The 21,655-nt window shown below is 35.6% G+C and overlaps 1 protein-coding gene across 2 annotated transcripts in view; it reads right to left on the bottom strand.

Annotated features, from left to right (window-relative positions):
• The window catches only part of FAR1 (fatty acyl-CoA reductase 1), a gene marked incomplete at both ends in the record, with an annotated part of 65,788 nt that overhangs the window by 23,168 nt on the left and 20,965 nt on the right, over positions 1–21,655 (bottom strand). Inside the window, 2 exons of one of the 2 annotated variants that reach the window (XM_080719712.1) lie at positions 8,483–8,658; positions 14,113–14,307. In XM_080719712.1, the coding sequence (XP_080575838.1) occupies positions 8,483–8,658; positions 14,113–14,301 (365 nt within the window). Of the gene's footprint in view, positions 1–8,482; positions 8,659–14,112; positions 14,308–21,655 lie in introns of those variants that run through there. The other variant, XM_080719711.1, reaches the window with a different exon arrangement.

Here is a 21,655-nt window from a genome sequence, read left to right as displayed (position 1 = left end):
AATATATAATATACATATACCTACATATATACACATATATAATATACATACATACATATATGTACATATATACACATATATAATATACATACATACATGTATTATATATTATATTATATATGTATATATGTATATTACATATGTATATATGTATATTATATATGTGTATATGTATATATAATATACAATATGTATATGTATATTGTATATATAATATACATATATATAATGCTACGGTTGAATTATCAATGAGTGAAAGATCTAAATAAAACTCAGAAATGTAAAATTATATTAAAATATAATTCAAAGAAAACTTAAAAACATTCAATTATATAATCAAGAATAAATTTATTCCCTCACTATAACAATACACTTAAATTTTTAAGACTAGCTTATAAAACTCAAAGAAACAGTATAATAAAATTGTTTGTTTTGTTACAAGTATGTCCAAGACCCCAAAATAATCTATACATTTCCTTCTTAAAATTTATATAAAGCAAATAATTCCACTAAAGCAAAGTCTGTACACAGAAAAGCAATCAGTAAAGCATCATCGCCTTTAACAAAAGCCTAAAGTGTACGTACTTGCTATGAATGGAATGGTTCAATGAAGCAAGAATTTTTCACAATGAGAGACACAGACATTAAAATAATTGTATGAGATTATAAAACATGAAAAATCTGTACAAATGATACAAAAATTGCACACATTAGGATGTGAAGAAAGATTAAGAACAAGAAGGCTTTTGAATAAAACTGGGTTTGCATCCTGGCCTGGCCTATCTATCAGCTCATCTGCCAAGTTTCTCAAGAACTCTGGCTCAGTTTCACCTGTAAATGGCAAAAATAATGAAATCTACCTACTGGACTTGTATAAAATGAAATAAAATGAAACAAATAGCTATAAGCATTTAGTATTGTTCTGGACATAGTCTCAAAACAGGCAGTCAATAGAGTAAGATAAGGAAATGGTAGATAGGTTTTGTTTTCAACTTTGTTTACAGCTTTAAAAAAAATCATTGATCAAGAGATAAACTGTACAACATAGTGATTATAGTTAGTAACAATGCATTGTATTCTTAAAAAACACTTAAGGTAGATTTTAGGTGTTTTCGTAACAGAAAATGCTAAGTATGTAAGGCAACACATATAATTAGCGCTACAAAGTATGCATTTTTAAAAATATGTTGTACACGGTAAGTATATATAATTTTGCTAGTTAAAAAATAATAATAAAAGCTAGGTGTGGTGGCGCACACTTGTAATCCCAGCATTCGGAAGGCTAAAACCAGAAGATCGCGGTTCTGGACAGCCTCAGCTACTACTTAGTGAGGCCTTCTGCAACTCAGTGAGACCCTGTTTCAAAAAAAATAAAGAATAAAAAATAGGGCAGGGGTGTAGCTCGGAGGATGAATGCCCCTGGGTCCCATCCCCAGACCCGCAAAAAAAAAATAAATAAATAAATAAATAAATAAATAAATAATAACAAAGCCGGGCGTGGTGGTGCAAGCTTTTAATCCCTTAATTTGGGAGGCTGAGACTGGAGGATTGCAGTTCGCGGACAGCCTCAGCTACTTAGTAAGGCCCTCTGCAACTTAGTGGGAGCCTGTTTCAAAATAAAGAAAAAAAAATAGGGCAGGTTGTGTAGCTGAGGTAGAATATCCCTGGGTTCCATTCCCAGATGCATAGTAGTAGTAATAATAATAACAACAACAACAACAACAACAACAACAACAATAATAATAGCTGGACATTTTAGTGCATGCCTGTAATCTCAGTACTTGGGAAGTTGAGATAGGAAGAACTACAGGTTTGAGGCCAGCCTCAGCAAATTAGCGATGCTCTCAGCAACTTAGCAAGACCTTGTTTCTAAGTAAAAAATAAAATACTGCTGTGGGTGTAATTCAGAGGTAGAATGCCCCTGGGTTCAATCCCTAGCACCACACACAAATAACAACAGTAAGAAGAAGTCCTCATGTGCAATGGTACGCACCTGTAATCAGAGTACTTAGAAGGCTAAGACTGGAGAGTTACAGGTTTAAGGGCGGTCTCAGCAATTTAGCAAGACCCTTAGCAACTTGGTGAGACCTTGTGTTCAATCCCTAGTACCAAGAAATAAAAACAAAAAGCTTTGAATACTTTATAAAATGTGTACTGGTATTGGGAAGAGAGTTTAAAAAGTATTAATGTGTCAATACTGGGAAAGATGTCCAATCTTAAAATATGTCTTCTTTACTAAGAAAGCCAGGGTTAAGCTAACATGTCCTTGCATTCCTAAGAACAATTTAACACATTTTGGGGGAGAAGACGAAAGGTAAAAACCTGTGTCTGGAGACAGAGATGCCTCCCTCTCAGGCCATAAATCTGGGCCTGTGTTTGGAGACAGAGATGTCTCCCCCTTTAGGCCATAAATTCGGCTGGAGAGATAACAGAAGCAGAGCCGGGGCTGGCGATAAGGTGTAACATGATCTCCAAAAATCAAAGGGACCTGCTGGACTTAAGACAGGATAAAAAGTCAGTGAAACGGGAGTTCTTTGGCATTTTCGTTCGAATTGCCCCCCTGTGTCTGCTCTGGCACAGGGCTGTGACTATCTCTATATTTCTATCTTTTAATAAACTTCTTTAAATCTGCAGCAGCTGTCCAAGCGATGAATACTTATTCTTAGCTTAGGACAAGAATCCACGGTTTCTCTGTTTGTCTCTGTGTGTCTGGGGGTGGTGGGGGGATTATTTCACACCACACACCTTCCCCCCCCCCAACCTATCCCCTGCAACAAAATGTTTATATGTCAGTATTTAGGAAGAAAAAAAGCCAACTATCATTTTAAAAAGACAGGGTAAGTCACAGATAGAATCTAGTCTACTTGACTGTAAAGCTGTGCTTTGATGTCTATCTTGTTTGCAAAACAATAAGGATGAGGAAGGCACTGTTTGGGAGAGGTATACAGAGAATATTCTGTTACAAGTTCCTGAGGACAGAACAACAAATTCTGGGTCACCAGAAACAAGAAATAACTCATGAAGAGAAAAAATAAATAAAAAAAAACTCCTGTGCTCTTTTATTTTAATAGCATCTGATATACTACAAAAAAAAATTCTAGAAGAAAAAAAATAATGAAATTGAGGTGTGGTCTTATGATCATGGGTATATCCTTTTTCTTATCGCATGTAAAGTAAAAAAATTTTCTTTAAACTGAAGTCCTGCAAGAGACATTTCAGAGGACACTATCCACTGAAGGAATAGGGAATGTGCTATTTTCTTTTGCATTTGCAAAACAATGGGGTAGGAAGAGTAATGTTTTGGGAAAGCACACAAGGGATATTCTGTTACTAGTTCCTGATGATGGTGACAGAGTTTCTGGGTCACTGAAAATAAGGAATAACTTGAGAAGCACACTCTTGTGCCTGTGCCTCCCTACACCCTATTTGAAGAGCCCAATCCTAAAGCCATCTTGTGCCCACATAAGTACTATCTCTGCCAGGCTAGTTAATTTTACATTATTTTATCTTGATTCAAGTTTTACTGTATTGAACTCCAGTCTAAGATTCTAACATATTCAGCCAAAGATTATTTAGAACTAAGCAAAAACGATATACTCATTATGTTTTGGTTATATGGAGCCATATAGGCTTCTTAAGATACACTTTTAGAAGACAGGTGAAAAATGATCAAGTGGAACCCAGTTGTTAATTATGGTCCTTCACTAATGCAGAGGTAGAAACTTTTTAAAAAGAAGTTGAATTTGAACTGCCAATAATTATTTTAGTTCATCTGTCTCAAATAGACATCCTGGGTTTTAAAAAAATATATTTGATAATACAAAAGACCTTTCTTATACCACAGCTTTCATACTTGGCACAATATACACTTGGAAGTTTATTAAAAATGCAGACTCCTGGATATCATCACACATTTTCAATGTCACAAATGAAGCCTAGGAAACTATTTTAAATAAGTTACTCAAGCCACTTTGATATGTTCCTTTTTCCTCCTTCCTTTTTTTTTTGGTACTGGGGATTGAACACAGAGGCTTTCTACCTCCAAACTACATGCCTAGCCTTTTTATGTATTTTATTTAATTATTTATTTTATTTATTTGTGTGTGTGTGTGGTAATGAGAGTGGAACCCAGAGACTTTTCTACGTGCGGGCTATACTCTCAGACCTATTTTATACTTTATTTGGAAACAGGGTCTCACTAAGTTGCCGAGAGCCTAAGTAGCTGAGGCTGGCTTCAAACCTGTGCGATCCTCCTGTCTCAGCCTCCCAAGTACTGGTCTCAGCCTCCACTGAGATTACAAGCATGCACCACCATGCCCAGCTCTCGATCTCTCAGCCCTTTTGTATTTTTTATTTTGAAACAGGGTCTCACTAAGTTGCTAAGAGCTTTGCCAAATTGCTGAGGCTGGTTTTAAACCTGCGATCCTCATGCCTCAGATCCCAAGTACTGGGAATGCAGGTATACACCATCATGCCTGATGACATCTCCAATTTTAAAGATGTTTCCTAAGCTGATCTTGAGGACGGTGGCTCTAAAAGTACAAGATTCAACAGCAACTAAATCATTCCCAATGCTTTTGCTAAAAACAAGGTGTCATTCCCTGACTAGAGGGTCAGAACTGGGCAACTGCAATCTAGCTATGTATTTTATAAATAAAACATGTATTTTAAACATGTTTTCCTGAAATTCTTAAGATTTGTAATAGATTTTAAAGCTTGAGGATCAATGCCCTTAGACTCAATAGTTCTCTTTTCTTTTTTCCTGTTTGTGGTACTGGGGATTAAACCCAGGGTACTACATCTAAGCTATACTCCAACCCTAATTTTTATTTATTTATTTTTATTTATTTAGAAACAGGGTTTCACTAAGTTACCCAGGCTTCCCCTGAACCTGTTATCCTCCTGTCTCAGTCTCCCAAGTACTGGTATTACAAGTGTGTGTCACCATGCCCAGATTAGCAATTTATTGACCTTTTCTGATTAAATCTTCACTTCCATTTCTTTTGAAAAACCCACTTCCATATTCGTATCTGTGACTTTATCATTTAGAATTATTCCATTTTTTAAATCTTTTACAAATCTTCCCCAAACCATATCTTCTGTCCATGCATCTCTCCCATTATGCTTTTTTTTCAATATATATATACTTTCACTGGTACATTGTAGCCTCACGTCATAATGTAGTTTATAGTGACAGTGACACTCGGTCTCCAGTTTCTTGGCACTCAACTTTTTTATCCTTGCCCCACCAAGGAATACCAGACCCCACAAACAACTACTTAGGTAACTCCCTTTATTATCATCAATAACATTTTTCTCCTTATCTTCTGTCAGTGTTTCTTTACAATTCCTAATCTTGCTTTTTCCCCCCCAAGATTTAAAAACCATATCTTAAAATAAATGTGTTCTAACTCCTCCCAACTCTCACAACATTTAATATATGCTCTTTAGTACCTCTATCTAGCACCATCTATTGTTATTTAAGCATATCCTAACCCCTCTATTAGACCATATGGTCTTTGTGAATAGGATCTTTCTGCAGTTTATCATGGTTTCTCCCCAAGATACTGAGTATAATGTTGCAGTTAAACCAGGATTTCCTCCCCACCCCCACCATGGCAGTAAAAGCATTCCATGTTATAGTTGTGAGTTAGCAACAGTTATAAAGAGTAATTATTTTGTAAGTAGCTATTATAACCCTACCTGAAGTATTTCAGAATGTCTGGCCCATATCTACTATTGTCTTGTCACCATTTAGATGTCAACATCCACTAGAATTGCTTCACAAAAACAGTAATTTCAATGTAATGCTTAGGGCTTGGTCACTGAACATGCATGACTTGACAAGAAAGAGAAAATAATACAGTACACCCTTCCACTATGGTCTCTCTACTAGTCTATAAAAGAATAATAATAATAATGGTAGAGAAAGAATACTATACTATAAGGTCTTTCTTGTAAAGGTTACCGTGATGAGTTTCAACATAATTAATGTTGCCAATTAACAAATCAAAATTCCCTTTAAAAGCATTTAATTTCTCACTTTAAGTCAAGAAGCACTACACTACAATATTTTGTCTTTAAAACATACTAAGCTTCACATGGCTATGTGAATTCTTTTCCTTTTGGTTATGAAGAAAATAATGAATGGCAAGCTGGACATGGTGGTGCACACCTGTAATTCTAGTACTTGGGAGACAGAGACTAGAAAGTCACAGGTTCAAACAGCCTCAGCAACTTAGTGAGGCTCTGCTTCTAAATGAAAAAGTAGGGTTAGGGTGTAGCTCAGAATGCCTCTGAGCTAAGAAAAAAGAAAGAAAATAATGAAAGGCAGAGATATGTGAAAAAATATTTGTTAAATTGACCATTCATACTAATGAATTTTAGGACAGATAAAATATTAACATAATTAGGGCCCATATTCACAACCTTGGAAATACTAAAAACAAATCTGCAAAAATATATATGTACATGCTGGGTGTGGTGGTTCACGCTTGTAATCCCCGCACTTGGGAGGCAGAGACAGGAGGGTCGCGCAGGTTCGAAGCCAGCCTCGCTGGCTTAAGAGAACCTGTTTCCAAATAATAAAAAAAAATAAAATAAAATAGGTCTGGGAGTGTAGCCCAGAGGTAGAAGAGTTTCCAGGAACCCCAGTAACACCAAAAAAAAGTGTGTGTGTGTGTGTGTGTGTGTGTGTGTGTGTGTGTGTGTGTTGTGTGTACAAGAAAAAAAATCAAATGTTTTTTTAAAAAAAATTTTGTTAATTGAAAGTATCAATTCCTTTAAGATTTCTAACATGAACTATCCCAAAAATATTTTAAAGATATTTGTGTACATCTTTATTTTAAATTTAATGTACATTCGTGGTAGAAAAGAAATAAAAAGATAAAACATAAAAATAACAGATAAAACTAAAACCTACCTGTATTTACACCATCAAAAGAAAATTACTGGCAAATATAAAAAGATATGTATATAAATACACACATAATACAAATGTATTTTATGAAGATTATACTATAATTCTAATGATACTCTTGTCACTCTGAATCACTAACACACAACGCCTACATAAAATTTCACCTGCTGACTGCAAAGAAAGAACTAAAAAGGAAATAAAGCAACTATCATTTAGTTTTAGGAAGGGAAAAAAACCTTTTGAGAAATATTTTCTCAACTTTATAGATGAGGAAACAGGCTCATAGAGGTTAATTTGCCCAAACTTGTCAGTTAATAAATTAATGAAGTCAAGATTAGAACTAAGATATGTAATTCCAAAACTCCTGCCTTTTACATTATAGTTCTAGCCTCGGCCTCCTCCAAATATAAAACAGACTTGTCCATAATAGTACAGTAAGGTTATCATGGAATAAAATAAGAAAATACTTTGAAAACTGTAAGGCATTACTGAAAAGATATAAAAGACCATTATGGTGCCCTCACCTAGAATACAGGCAAAACATACCATAATAATGTTTGGCATTGAAATCCTACATTATGTAATGCTTATTAAGATTTATAATCCTATATTCTATAAAGATACTATAAGCAACAGTATCGAAATTATTATTTTTGGGGGGTGATACTGAAGATGGAATCCAGGGGCCTTCTACCTCTGGGCTATACTCCCAGACCTATTTTATATTTTATTTAGAAACAGGGTCTCTTAAGCAGCTGAGGCTGGCTTCGAACCTGCATGATCCTCCTGTCTTAGCCTCCCAAGAGCAGGGATTACAAGCATGCACCACCACGCCCGGCTTCAAAACTATTTTAATCAGAAGTTAACTTAAGAAGTATTTTAAAGAAAAGGCCTTCCAATAGTTTTGAAGTCTAAAAAGAAAGCTATACTATTTTACTGGCCTGAGACTATCCAACTAGATTAATATTATGCAAACTATTTTTGAACATACCATCAAAAAGAATACTCTGATTTAAGAACAAGCATCCTGAAGTTCAATTGTGTTTTAAATAACCTTATGTTCAATATACCTTGCCCCTAACAATGCTACCAAAGCAATGTTTTAAAAATAAAAACAGGTGTGACTTAAATTTATAACCATTTTATCTTAATTCTACAAATTTTGAGCCTAATTTTATTTAATTTTCAGATGGATATTATGTAGAATAGAAGAATAGAGATCCTGGAGTACAAGCTTCTAACAGAATTACAGGAAGGGAAGCAAACACCATCACCTGTTAAGAATAATACTCTTACCCAAGGTAAACAACTTTCATACATTTCATTTCTTGTCTTTCCCTGTCTCGTGTTTAAATCCATAAAAACTTCTAATAAACATATAATGATTTTATCCTGTATTTAAACTTTTAGTAAGTTCTTTTAATATCCTGTAGCACTCTGAAAGCTAGTTATGCGGCAGCTTCAAATCACTTTCAAAACAACTTGACTAAAAGGTAGAATTAAAATTAGATCTTTTAAATATACTGAAGTCAATATATTATCCCAATAACAGTACTTACTTACCTTAAATTTTCATTAAACCTTACTGTAGCTGCACAGTGAAATATAATATTGGTAGAATCTATGATGACTTCTTTATCTTCTTCACTAAGAGCCAGTTTAGGTTGGGTGAGTTCACTGTTGATTGCTATAATCTTCTCTCTAAAATCTGGATTTTCATCTCTCAATCTGTCAAAGAGCTATTAAAGGGGGAAAATACTTATTTGAGGGTGGTATTTTTCTATTTTCTAAAGCCCATTATAAACCCCTTTTCCCACTAAAGATGACTATTTTAAAAAAATAAGACAGGACTTGATCGCTGAAGAAAGGTCCCTGGGGGTATGGCTAGACCTGTTTTCCTTGGTCAGCTTAAACTGTTTCTTTGGTCAGCTTCAACTGTGCAATTCCTAAGGTTAGTATTCTACACAAAATACCAAGTGGGGCCCACACTATTATCTCCATTTTACATATAGGGAAACTGAGACTCAGAGAGGTCAGACAAGTTAGACAAGGAGTTAAATGTTTACAAAGTTGAATATAAACTATCCAAGCTTTGGCTAATTAGATATTAGTTCTCAGAATGTTAAAGGGGAAAAAAGTTGGAAAGCAAATATATACTAGAAACTCAACAAACCTGGAAAGTATCTCATATACAGTATTCTAACTGAACATTCAACAATCTAAGTTTATTTGAAGGAGTAAACTTTGCTACAAACCAATTAAATCACAAGGTAAAGCCAGGCGTGGTGGCGCACGCTTGTAATCCCCACGCTTGGGAGGCTGAGACAGGAGGATCGCACAGGTTCGAAGCCAGCCTCAGCTACTTAGTGAGGCTCTCAGCAACTTAGTGAGACCCTGTTTCCAAATAAAATATAAAATGGGTATGGGAGTATAGCCCGGAAGTAGAAAGCCTCTGGGTTCCACCCCCAGTACCACCAAAAAAAAAAAAAAAAAAAAAAAAAAATCACAAGGTAATTGTAGTATAAAGGCACATTCAATTATGAGTCAAGTTCACACTGTGACGCTTCACTCTATCACACTCTGACTCTCCACATGTACAGTCTATGTATGAATAAACAAGATTCCTAATCTGGAAAGAAAGTCTATATAACAGAAACAATGCTCACTTTTACTTTCCTAAACAACTTTAGTTTTTAACAGTATTCCCCTCCACCATTCCTAGCTACTCAAATATTAGAGTGTTTGATTAAAAAAAAAAAAAAAAGCCAGGTGTGGTGGCATATACTTGTAATCCCAGTACTTGGGAGGCTGAGAGAGAAGGATCACAGGTTTGTGGCCAGTCTCAGAAACTTAGTGAAGCTCTCCACAACTTAGTGAGACCGTTTCAAAATAAAAAAAATAAAAACAGGGCTATGCCTGTAGCTTTGAGGTAAAATGCCCTTGGGTTCCCCCCCCCCCATTACAAAACAAAAACAAAAACATTTTTTTCTTTACTAAGCATTTAATGAGTCAGATACCTTCTATATACTTAGAAAATAAGGAAATAAACTTTCCCCTCACTTTATTTAGTCCAGTAGTAAGAACTAGACAAGCAAATGGACAACTAAAATACAATGTTATGAGTAGTGAAATCAGAGTAACAATACAGTTTATTTGACTGCATAGGAGAAATTACTAATCCTGCTAGTATAGTTTGGATTTTAAAATGTCTCCCAAACCTTATGTGTTACACAAGTCAGGCTGTTGGAGGCAGGACTTGATTGATGAAGAAGGGTCCCTGGGGGTAAGGCACACACAGAGAAATTGAAATAAATGTGTACATAGAGAAAGTGAGAAAGTGAGTCTGAAATCTCCATATTAGTAAAGAGATAAATCTCCCATATTCTAAGTTATGTGTGTCAGGTGTTGGGATCACAGCAGTGAGAATGCTCACTGAAACAGAACTTAACACATTTCTCTTCAAAGAAAAAAAATTACATTTAAGCTGTGATCTCAAGGACAAATGAAATACGTACAAGTTTGGATGTTTGTGTGCATTAAGGACAGAAATGAGAGAGAAGACACTATGATTATAAAGTAGAATAGTATTCCAGAATGGGATAAAAAAAAAAGAGATAAGTTAGAGAGATTTCAGAGATAACATCAATTGGACTTGATAATGACTGGATTTGAGGAGTAAGAAACGTAAACTCCAGGAGAACAGGGACTACATCTATTTTGCTCAGTACATATACTGAAGATAGAAATGCCTACAAGACAGAGACCTGAAGGACTTTATGAAAAACTCATTATCTTGAAAACAAAGAATTATCCAACTGTCAATGGTTCTAAAGTTGTCAATTCTGTAGATACTCTGCTACAAATTCTTATTTCACTCTGGTATATATTCTTTGCTTATGCTTTATTCTCATTTCAGTATCATAGTAGGCCTTACTAAAAGCTGCTCACTAACTTCAAGTGCAATTTGACACAAAAAGGACTAATTTTTATTGATTAACCAGCAATACTATACATAATAAGGAACAAGTGGCCCAAAGATTAAGTGGTGGGATGTGCTAGGAGGAAAATAAAGGGAAAAAAGAGACATTCATTTTAGTCAAGTATTTGGGAACATAACATTTTATATTGAAAATAAAGATCATATATTTAAGATGACCATAAAAAGTGAATAGAATTTTATGTTTTAAGTATAAACTATTCAGTTTTATTACATATTAGACTTACTAGGAAGAAAATTTTAGAAGCACTGCCCTAGAGACCATAGAAGAGAGATGGCTAAATCCTTTACCCATTTTACTCAGGTCCTCAATTTCTACCAAGACATCAACCTCAATAACTCCTATCCAACCTCTTCTTAATGATTTTATAGTTTCTTTTCTTTCCCTCCTCCCTCTTAAAAATTCTCTAAAAGGCAGACTCCATCTTATTTATTCCTGAATTCAATTCCCTACATCAAATACCCACTACTAAATAGGTATAACTAAAGTTGTCTGAAAAATAAAAACCCTTCACTAGGAGGAAGAGGATATTGACAGAAGGATTGAAACATACCAATTATAAGAGGTTCAAGATAAAATACCAATATTATTAAAGCAAAGGGCATAGAAGGCAATAAAACACACACACAAGTATTTCATTTAGAATAAGCCTATGTGTCTTACAGGACTCCTTTCTCAGATTTTAAGGCAGCAAAGAATTCCCATAAGGGTTCAACAAAGAATCAAAAAGAAAAAATGGTTAAGGGAGACTAATGTAGACTAATATGAATAATTAAAGAGTCTAAGAATTCACCACCAATAGAGGACTAATATCTAGAATATACAGAGAACTCAAGAAACTCAACACTAAGAAAACAAAGCATCCAATAACAAAATGGGCAAATGAACTAAATAGATACTTCACAAAAGAAGAAATTCAAAGGGCCAATAAATGCATGAAAAAATGCTCAACATCACTGGCAATCAGAGAGATGCAAATCAAAACTACCCTGAGATTTCACCTAACTCCAACTAGAATGGCCATCATTCAAAACACAAACAACAACAGATGCTGGCGAGGATGTGGAGAAGTGGGAACTCTAAGACATTGTTGGTGGGATTGCAAATTAGTGCAACCACTTTGGAAAACAGTAGGGAGAATCCTCAGAAGAATGGGAACAAATCTACCATTTGATCCAGCAATACCACTTCTAGGTATCTACCCAAAAGATAGGAAGCCAAACTACCAAACTAATGCATGTGTATCTATGTTCATAGCTGCACAATTCACCATAGCCAAACTATGGAACCAGCCAAGATGTCCAAAAGATGAATGGATTACAAAACTGTGGGATATGTACACAATGGAATTTTACTCAGCCATCAAAAAAAACTCAATTACATCATTTTCAGGGAAATGAATGGAACTGGAGGACATTATGCTAAGTGAGATTAGTCAGTCACAAAAAATAAGAAATCAGATGCTTTCCCTAATATGTGAGAGTTAGGGAGAAATGGGTCATAGGAGGAACTCTTGAAAAAGGAAATCCTATAGAGGAGCAAACAAGACAATCTAAAGGAGAAAGGAGGGGGGAAGAGGAAAATCTCCAAAACACACAATGTACTTAAACATATTGAAGTCAATCACTAAGCCAAGCAAGGGAAGGAGGGATGGGGAGAGAATGGGGTGGGAATTGGGTAGAGGTTAAATCAGCGATGAGTACATGTTTGTACACACAAGTTTTTTATTCCAATATGATGTATGAATATAATGCACCAATAAAAAAAATGTTAAAGGAAAATAAAAGAATTTATGGGCCTGTTAGCACATGCCTGTAATAGCACTACTTGGAAGCTGAGACAGGAGGATTTCAAGTTCAAGGCCAATCAGCAATTTAGGAAGACCCTCAACTACTTAGTAAGACACTGTTTTAAACTCTAAAAATAAAACAGGCCTGGGGGTATAGCTTGGAAGTAGAATGTCCCTGGGTTCAATTCCTAGCACCAAAAAGAAAAATAAATAAATAAAGCACATATGATTTCTAAATTTTTGAGAATCTTACATGCAAGGGTTTAAAAAAATCAAGATAACAAGTGACTTGTTATATGGTATCAAAGAAAATGATAATGTGACAGAATTATTTCTAATCCACAGAACTATCAATAAAGCTATGAGTTTCATTCAAAGTTAAAAAAAAAAGTATGGTTGTTTGCTGCAAAGAGGTTTTCCACAGTTGTGGAGTTTTTTAATAGGTATGTATAAAAATTTGATAGTCAAATGGGTATTGTTTTTTTTTTTTTTAACTAAATGCTAGCTGGACATGGTGGCGCACTCTTGTAATCCCAGAATTTGGGAGACTGAGACAGGAGGATGGCGGTTCGTAGACAGCCTCAGCTACTACTTAGTGAGGCCCTTTGCAACTCAGTGAGACCCTGTTTCAAAATAAAAAATAAAAAATAAGGGCTGTGGGTGTAGATTGGAGGTAAAATGCCCCTGGGTCCATCCCCAGTACTGCAAAAATAAAAATAAAAATAAAAAATAAAATAAATGCTATTAGTAGTAATTCCTTCTTGAATTATGCCTATAATAAGGATCAAAACTGAACTTAGAGCCTTCCAATTCAAACTTACTAAAAATTAATGTCAGATAAATTCATTCTGAAAGATTTCACAAACTTATTGTGATTCTGAAATAATTTTATTCCAGCTCATGTCCAGTTTTTCTTAGCAATATTTTTCTAAAGGACCAAAATATAAAATGAGTTCTATATGTCCCCTCTGTCACTTTTCAAAAAGGAATATGTAACTTCTCTACCTTTTAATACTATTATGAGCAAAAATATGGGTGTCTATAAATTTTAAAGTGTTATAAAGCATAGTGTCTCACAAGTATTAAGGTGTTGAACAGGTAGTTCAAAAGTATCTAATTATTACAAGTATTTGGAGACTTACCTGCCGCAAATGTTCAAAGACATACTTTATGTATCTACCATAAAGGTAATTTAAAACTAGTTAAGCAATTTTGTCCATAACAGAAGAGAGCTTTTTCCCTACTTATTCATGTCATATCCAGTGTATTACTATCCTGTAGGAACTAATTTTTTAATTATTTTTTCAGTATATTAAGGAAATATATACTAAGCTGGCGATGCTTACTATAATTACACACACAATCACACCTTTTTTCTCCACCAAATACTCATTCTCCACACTTACCTTACCACTAAGGACTTCTTCCACTCGTTCTTGAGGTGTCTGTCCAGCTTTCTGCCTCACCAAAACATACACTGAATTCACCTTAGGACAAGATCTCAGCAGCTTTTCCAGAAGCACCTTTCCTAGGAAACCAGTGGCTCCCGTGAGAAGGACATTCTTGCCTTCATAGTATTCTGGGATTGAAACCATTTTCACCTTAAGAAAAGATGACAAAAAAGCATTAGTAAAAGAATTTACATAGCCCAACATGGTAGAACAGGCCTGTAATCCTAGCACTTGGGAGGCTGAGACAAGAAGACAGCAGATTCAAGGCCAGCCTCAGCAATTTAGAAAGCAACCCTATTTCAAAATAAAAACCCTGGTGGTTTAACCTGGAGGCACTGAGTTCAACCCTGGTACCAAAACAACAACAAAAACTGTTCTTGCTTAAAAAAAAAAAAAGAAGAAGAGAAAAGAAAATCTCTTGGTATTCACTTAAATATTTTAAAAGACAAGCAAAAGTTAAAACTAAACATTAACAATCTCAGACTCTAACCTCTTGTTCAATGTATTATAGTAGAAAGAATAAACTGCAGTTTTTTCTAACCTTGTGTTTTTCTCCTGGAGCACCTCAAGTCACTCTCCTTCCTGGGTCTAAGTTTTCTTAGTACAGTTTGTACTAAATGATCTCTAAAAATTCTTTCCAGCAATAAGAAGCCACATCGTTATCCATCCTGTTAAACCCTAAACAAAACTGAATGGTGTTTCTCTGTCCCCAAAGGAATTTGTAACACCAAACAAAGGTCAGCAGTTAAGACTCAACTAACCAGCTTATATAACATTTTAAGTGTCATATTCACCTATCTTCAGTTGAAACAAGAAGTAACACCAAGTCCCTTCTCCTACATGTTTCTTAGTGACAATATATCAAAAAAGGTTTAAAGTTACCTTGTTTTTAAAAAAAAAAGCCATAGTAAGAAATACATCGGCTACCTTATCCTCCCTACTCAAACTCCACTGAAACAGTAGAAAAGATATACTAAGAGAATAAACAAAAGAACCATAATAAAGGAGAACAAAAACTAGGCACAGAAAGATGCATGTAGTATGCTACTATATAAAGCTCTAACACTGAAAACAATACTCTGTACCATTTAGGAATGCACAAGCACAGGATAAAATATTACCAGATGCCTGAGAGAGAATTGCAAAGTAATGAGAGAAGTCCATATATATTTGTTTTATTTATGCTGGGGAGTAGATATACATGCTTTATAATCAAAATTTAAATAATTAAAAAATCTATAACAAGTTGAGAAAAAACAATTTTATTAACAAACAAAAATGGAAGGGGACTGGAGAATGAAGTAGAGAAATTTCTAGAAGAGATGAGACTATATTGACAGCAAGGCCATGGTAGAACATACAGTTAGTCAAGGAAAACAACTGTAAGATGCTACTATAAGTAAATAGAACCTTAGAGAAAATGCCAAGCTCAAGGTCAAGAAGCAGAAATAAAGAAAATAATCCAGGCATGGTAGTTTATGCTTGTAATCCTAGCATTTGAGAGGCTGAGACAAGGAGGATCGTGGTTCGTGGACAGGCTCAGCTACTTAGTGAGGCCCTTTGCAACTCAGTGAGACCCCGTTTCAAAATAAATAATAAAAATTAGAGCTGGAGGTATAGCTCAGAGGTAGAATGCCCCTGGGGTCCATCCCCAGTACCGCAAAAAAAAAAAAAAAAAAAAAAAAAAGAAGAGAGAATAAAAAACAGGACTAGGGGAGGAGTTGTAGCTTAGAGGTATAACGCCCTTGGGTTCAATCCTTAAAACCACACATACACACAAAAATGAACAAAGAATATGAGAGGGTTTGGAAATAAGCAAATCAGATTTAGGCAGAAAATCCAATAGGTAAGTAAACTATTAGAATTACAAGTAAACTATTAGAATTACAAAGTCAAGAAGGTTACCAGATACAAGGTTTATATGGAGAAAAATATATTTCAATATGCACCAGTAACGGGGGTAAAGAAAAAAACCCCAAACATCAAAAACATCAAAATTTTTAAAAATGTTGACAAAGTGTTGACAAAGATGTAAGAAATTAAACTGAGTGTGGCGGCGCAGGCTCATAATCCCAGTATTTGGGTGGCTGGGACAAGAGAATCAAAGGTTCTAGAACAGCCTCAGCAACCTAGTGAGGCCCTGTTTCAAAACAAAAATTAAAAAGAGCTGAGACAGAATGCCCCTGGGTTCAGTCCTCAGTACCACTCGTGTGTGTGTGTGTGTGTGTGTGTGTGTGTGTGTGTGTGTGTGTGTGTCACACACACCACAAACACAGTATACACACACACAATGCAGAGAAATTAGAACCCTCATATGCAGAGAAATTAGAACCCTCATATGCTGCTGGTGGGGATGTAAAATGGGTCAGCTGGTATGGAAAAGTTTGGTGGTTTCTTAAGAAATCAAACATAAACTGGACATGGTGGTGCATGCTTGTAATCCCAGCATTTGGGAGGCTGAGACAGGAGGATCACAGTTCGTGGACAGCCTCAGCTACTTAGTAAGGCCCTTTGCAACTCAGACCCCATTTCAAAATAAAGAATAAAAAAGAGGGCTGGGGGTGTAGCTCAGAGGTAGAATGCCACTGGGTTCCATCCCCAGAAAAAAAGAAAAGAAATCAAACATAAAAGTATCATATGACTCACCAATTCCACTCCTAGACATACATCTCCAAAATTAAAAACAAGTACTTAAACGAGTTGATGCAGGTTAGTAGTACTTTTTCAATAGCTGAATAGCACGAACAGTCCATGTCAACCAGGAAATTAACAAACTGTGGCATGAGCATGCACACACACATTAGGACACTATTCACCTCTGGAAAAGTTAAGTACTGACACATACTATAACATAGATGAACCTCAAAAACATACCCAATAAAGAAATCAGACATAGGTGGTCACATATCTCATTATTCCATTTTTATAAAACACTCAGAATAGATAAATCCAGAGACAGAATGCAGACTGGTTATTCTAGCCAGGGGCTGGAAAGTAGAGAATGTAGTAGGGAGTAGAGAGAAAAATGCTTAAGAGGTTTTATTTTAGAATGATGGAAATGTTTTAAAGTAAGAGAAGTTGCACTACACTGTGAATATACTAAATGCCACTGACTTGTTCCTTTTACGTGCCCCCTCTCAAAATTCAGGTGTTACAATGTGGTAATTTTAAGAAGTGGGGTCTTTAAGAGGTGATTAGCCCATGGGGGCTCTAGCATTAACTGGAACTCTCATATACTGCTAGAGGGAAGTACAGACTGGTAAATTCTTTAGGAAAAGTGGTATTACCAAATGTTAGAGTTGAATATTCACATATCATATGATCTAGCAATTATACCTTTAATTATGTACTCACCCAACTGCGTACATACGGTCACCAAAAGACTGATAAACAAGTATGGTTATAGCTGTACCATTCTTACTGGCCCAAATTAAAACAACCTGAGTGTTTGTCAATAGTCTACTACATAAACTGTGATATATTCATACTATGGGATATTTAAAAGCAATGAAAATGAAAGAACTATTTTATTCTCTATGGTACACAAATCATGGACAGATATCTTTCTCTCTCTCTCTCTCTCTCACACACACACACACACACACACACACACACACACACACACACTACCACTGGACCAAAAGGACAGGAATAGAGTATATACTACATGACATAATTTATATAAAGTTTAAAAACAGACACAACTCATTTATGGTTAGAAGTCAGAACAATGGTTACCTTGCTGGAAGAAATAGTGATCCAAAGGAAATGTGAAAGCTTCTGGGACATTGGTAATATTCCATTTCTTTAACTGGATGGCTCATTTTTAAAATATTCATCGTTTTTCACTTAAGACAACTTGTGTATTTTCATTATTAATTTATTATATTTCAAGAAAAAGTTTACTTAAAATGAAAACAAACAAGGTGACCATATGTCCTGGTCTACAGGAAACAGGACTGGTTTATATATGCTATTCTAGGCCAATTTTGAATAGAATCCCCTTTCTCAAAAGTGTCATAATGTTCATAGTAAGCAAGTTACTATTTCTGATACTATTTCAAGATTTCAATGACTGAAAGCCTAATTTGAACTACAGAGCATTAAAGTTCAAATGTTAATAACTTTACATGGGATATCTGAAAAAAACTCTGCATCAATACACTAAAAAATCTGATAAGTATTAATGAAAACTACATGCTAAATAAATGTCAATGTCCTAAGAAGAGAATCAGTTATAGCTAATTCTCTTAACTTGTGCAGTAGTGCAAGCCAGTAATTCAACTGAGGCTGAAGAACTGAATTCAAGCCCAACCTGGACAACATAATGTGACCCACCCCACCCACCCCCCATCTCAAAGAAGCAAGCAGGCAGGCAGGCAAGAACAAGAAAGGGAAAATAACTAATTTAATTCGCTGAGCTTCATTTTCTTCTTATATAATTTTTTAACAAATATGAAGAACCAACTAGATACCAAACATTATAAAGTTTTCCATCTGTGCATTTAAGACTGAAAAAGATATTAAGCAATTTTCTCCCCAATAACTGAGGATTAATATAGCCTGAATATGTGATTGGTTCAAACCTTAAAAATGAAACAAACCATAATTATGTGCTTTCTTCCTTCATTTTAACAAGAACATCTTCCCTAAACTAAAAATCTGTTAAAACCAGATCACAGAAAATTCTTACTAAACTTAATTCATTTAAGCAAACAATATAAAGACTGCTTGTTTTTAAGAACTGAAGAAAGAAAATCTTCTGATTAGTCTCAGGCAACCAATTCAAAGTTTTGTTTTACATTACTATGACTTACATAGCCTTCTTCATGAAAGAAAAAAAAAAAAACATTCCCACAACTGAACAACTTTGTACGCACTAAATAATTTCAAACTTTGTCTCTGAGTATTCTTTGCTTCCTCAATCCAACCAATATCTTTCTAACCTATTGGCAAAGCCAATACAACTTAGAATTCTTGTAAGGGAAATTGTGACAAGTCACAACTTCCACATAGTCTTGTTATGTGGCCAGAAACTACTGGGGGGGGGGGGCGGAATTCTGACAATCCTTCCAGAGCATGCTGTTTAGATTCCTACTACAGAAAATGAGATCTTAAAGCTTTTATCATCTGTTAAGAAGTAACTTCAACACTAAAACACTGAGAAAAGCAGCAGCAGCATTGTCATTCCTGTTCACCCCGGGAAGAGGATGGATGCCTAACAGTGAGTGGCAGGTAGTTACTTTCTTCAGAAGATACTGATTTCTTCTCAGATCAAAAGATACAGAGGCAGAAATCTTTCTGAAGCTCAAGAAAATGCTAAGTATCAAATGTCACCATTACATTCAAGGAATTTACTTAGTCTTACTTGCCAAAATGGGTTTTCCCAGTGGCTATAAAAACGATTATTTTCAGATCTTTACATTTATAAGTGATTAAAAGAAATATATTACAAAACTACGTTAAGATATATTTCCTAGGAGTTCAAATCCAAACTCTGCCACTTGAGAAGCTAGGCAAACTTATGATAAAACTACTACTATTCTGAATGTTTCCTTATTTGTAAAGGAGAATATACAGTTATTATAAGCCTAATATGGCCACAAATGGAGAACCCAGAAAATTTTTAAGGCAAAACCCCACACTCTACAGAAATTACACGTCTTAACTACATTTCACTTAGCATCCACTTTGTTTACTTAAGAAACTTTGTTAACTAAAGAAAGGCTAGTCAAATTGTCTCATTAGTTTTAGAAACTCAAGTTATTAGCAGGGCATGGTGGTACACACTTGTACTCCCAGTTCTTGGTAGGCTGAGACAGGAGGATCACAAATTCAAGGCCAGCTCAGGAACACTGTTTCAAAATAAAAAATAAAGTAGGGCTGGTATATAGCGCAGAGGTAGAACCCCCTGGGTTCAATGGTCAATACCACAAAAAAATATAAAAAGAAATCCAAGTTATTATTGTCAAGATTCTATTTCTCATATTTAACTTCCAGATTAAGAAATAACCACATATCAAAGATCAGTAGATTTACTTCCAGTCTTTACCACACTTAACGTACTGAAAGACCTTACCAAGACAGAATCATTTATTAGAATTGTGAATAGACTATGCAACTAGCAAAGAACAGACACATTCATGCAGCTTTAATGCACCAAGTACCATGGTTTCTCTTGATGTCATGGCTACAGAAATCACAAGTTCACAAGTTCTTCTTGTTTGTTTGTTTTTTGGAAAGCCATGATGGTACTAGAAATTGAACCCAGGGGCACTCTACATCTGAGCAATATCCTCAGCCCTATTTTATTTTCTAACAGAGTCTTGGTAAAGCTGCTTGAGGGTCTCACCAAGTTGCTGAGGCTGTCCTTGAACCTGCAATCCTCCTGCCTAGGATTATAGACCTGTTCCTCCACACTCAGCTATTTTCTTCTTCTTCTTCTTTTTTTTTTTGGTGGTAGTGGTACTGGAGTTGGAGTTCCTGGAAGCCCTTCTAGCTCCTGGCTACCCTCCCAGACCTATTTTATACTTTTTTAAATTTGGAAACAGGGTCTCTTAAGCCAGCACAGCTGGCTTCGAACCTGCATGATCCTCCTGTCTCCGCCTACCAAGTGCGGGGATTATAAGCATGTGCCACCACGACCGGCCACACTCAGCTATTTTACTCTAATATTAATTACTAATATCTGTAACACTCAAGTCACACATTACAGTCCATAAATGATACACCAGTTAATGGAAGGCTGGAAAATGCTTAACTACAGGATTTAAAGAGGCCAAACCAAGAGAAAAGACAGAAAACAGGTACCAATATAAGTGTCACTGTAAGCAGAACTGTAAATGTAAGGATCCAGGGGGCAGGCAATTTTGAAATGTCAGCTTGAAGTGGGCTGTGTGTCATGAGCAGGAGAAAGAGAGCTAACCTGAAAACTGGGCAGAGGCCTAGTGATCATCCCGTACAAGGTTCACAACAAGTGACAGGGACAGTTCAGCATGTTAACATGCCACAGTCTGAGGTACTCCTCTGTTTATGGGTCTTAGGGTTACACTGGGTGTGAGTTATAAGTTCACATGTATGGTGTTTCTGATATGTCTTGATATGCCCAGGTTTCCACGTGTTCCAGATTTAATTTGGTAAGTTTACAAGTGATACTTCTTATTAGCATGAATAAATTCTTTATCAGCTTGTACCTTATGGCTGTAAGGGCAGAGGGTGGTGTTTACCTGCACATATATGGATGGCATTCCTTCGCATTTTGTCTTCGCATTCTCACAGCTATAATCCAAGACCTGGCCCTGTAACTTAGAGGAAGACTTATTTGGTCATGGTTTGAAGATTTTGAGTTCAGTCTATGTGAAGCCAGGGGCTATGGATCTCAAGGCATGGCAAGAGAAGTAGGAAGCAGAAAGGGGAAAAGCACAAGGCTTCGCTTTCTCATCATGGAGACCAGAAACGAGAGAGGGAGGAGAGAGAGAGAGAGAGAGAGAGAGAGAGA

Source organism: Muscardinus avellanarius, assembly GCF_963383645.1.
Source record: "Muscardinus avellanarius genome assembly, chromosome: 1".
Lineage (NCBI taxonomy): Eukaryota > Metazoa > Chordata > Mammalia > Rodentia > Gliridae > Muscardinus > Muscardinus avellanarius.
This window is presented reverse-complemented; position numbering and strand designations above follow the sequence as displayed.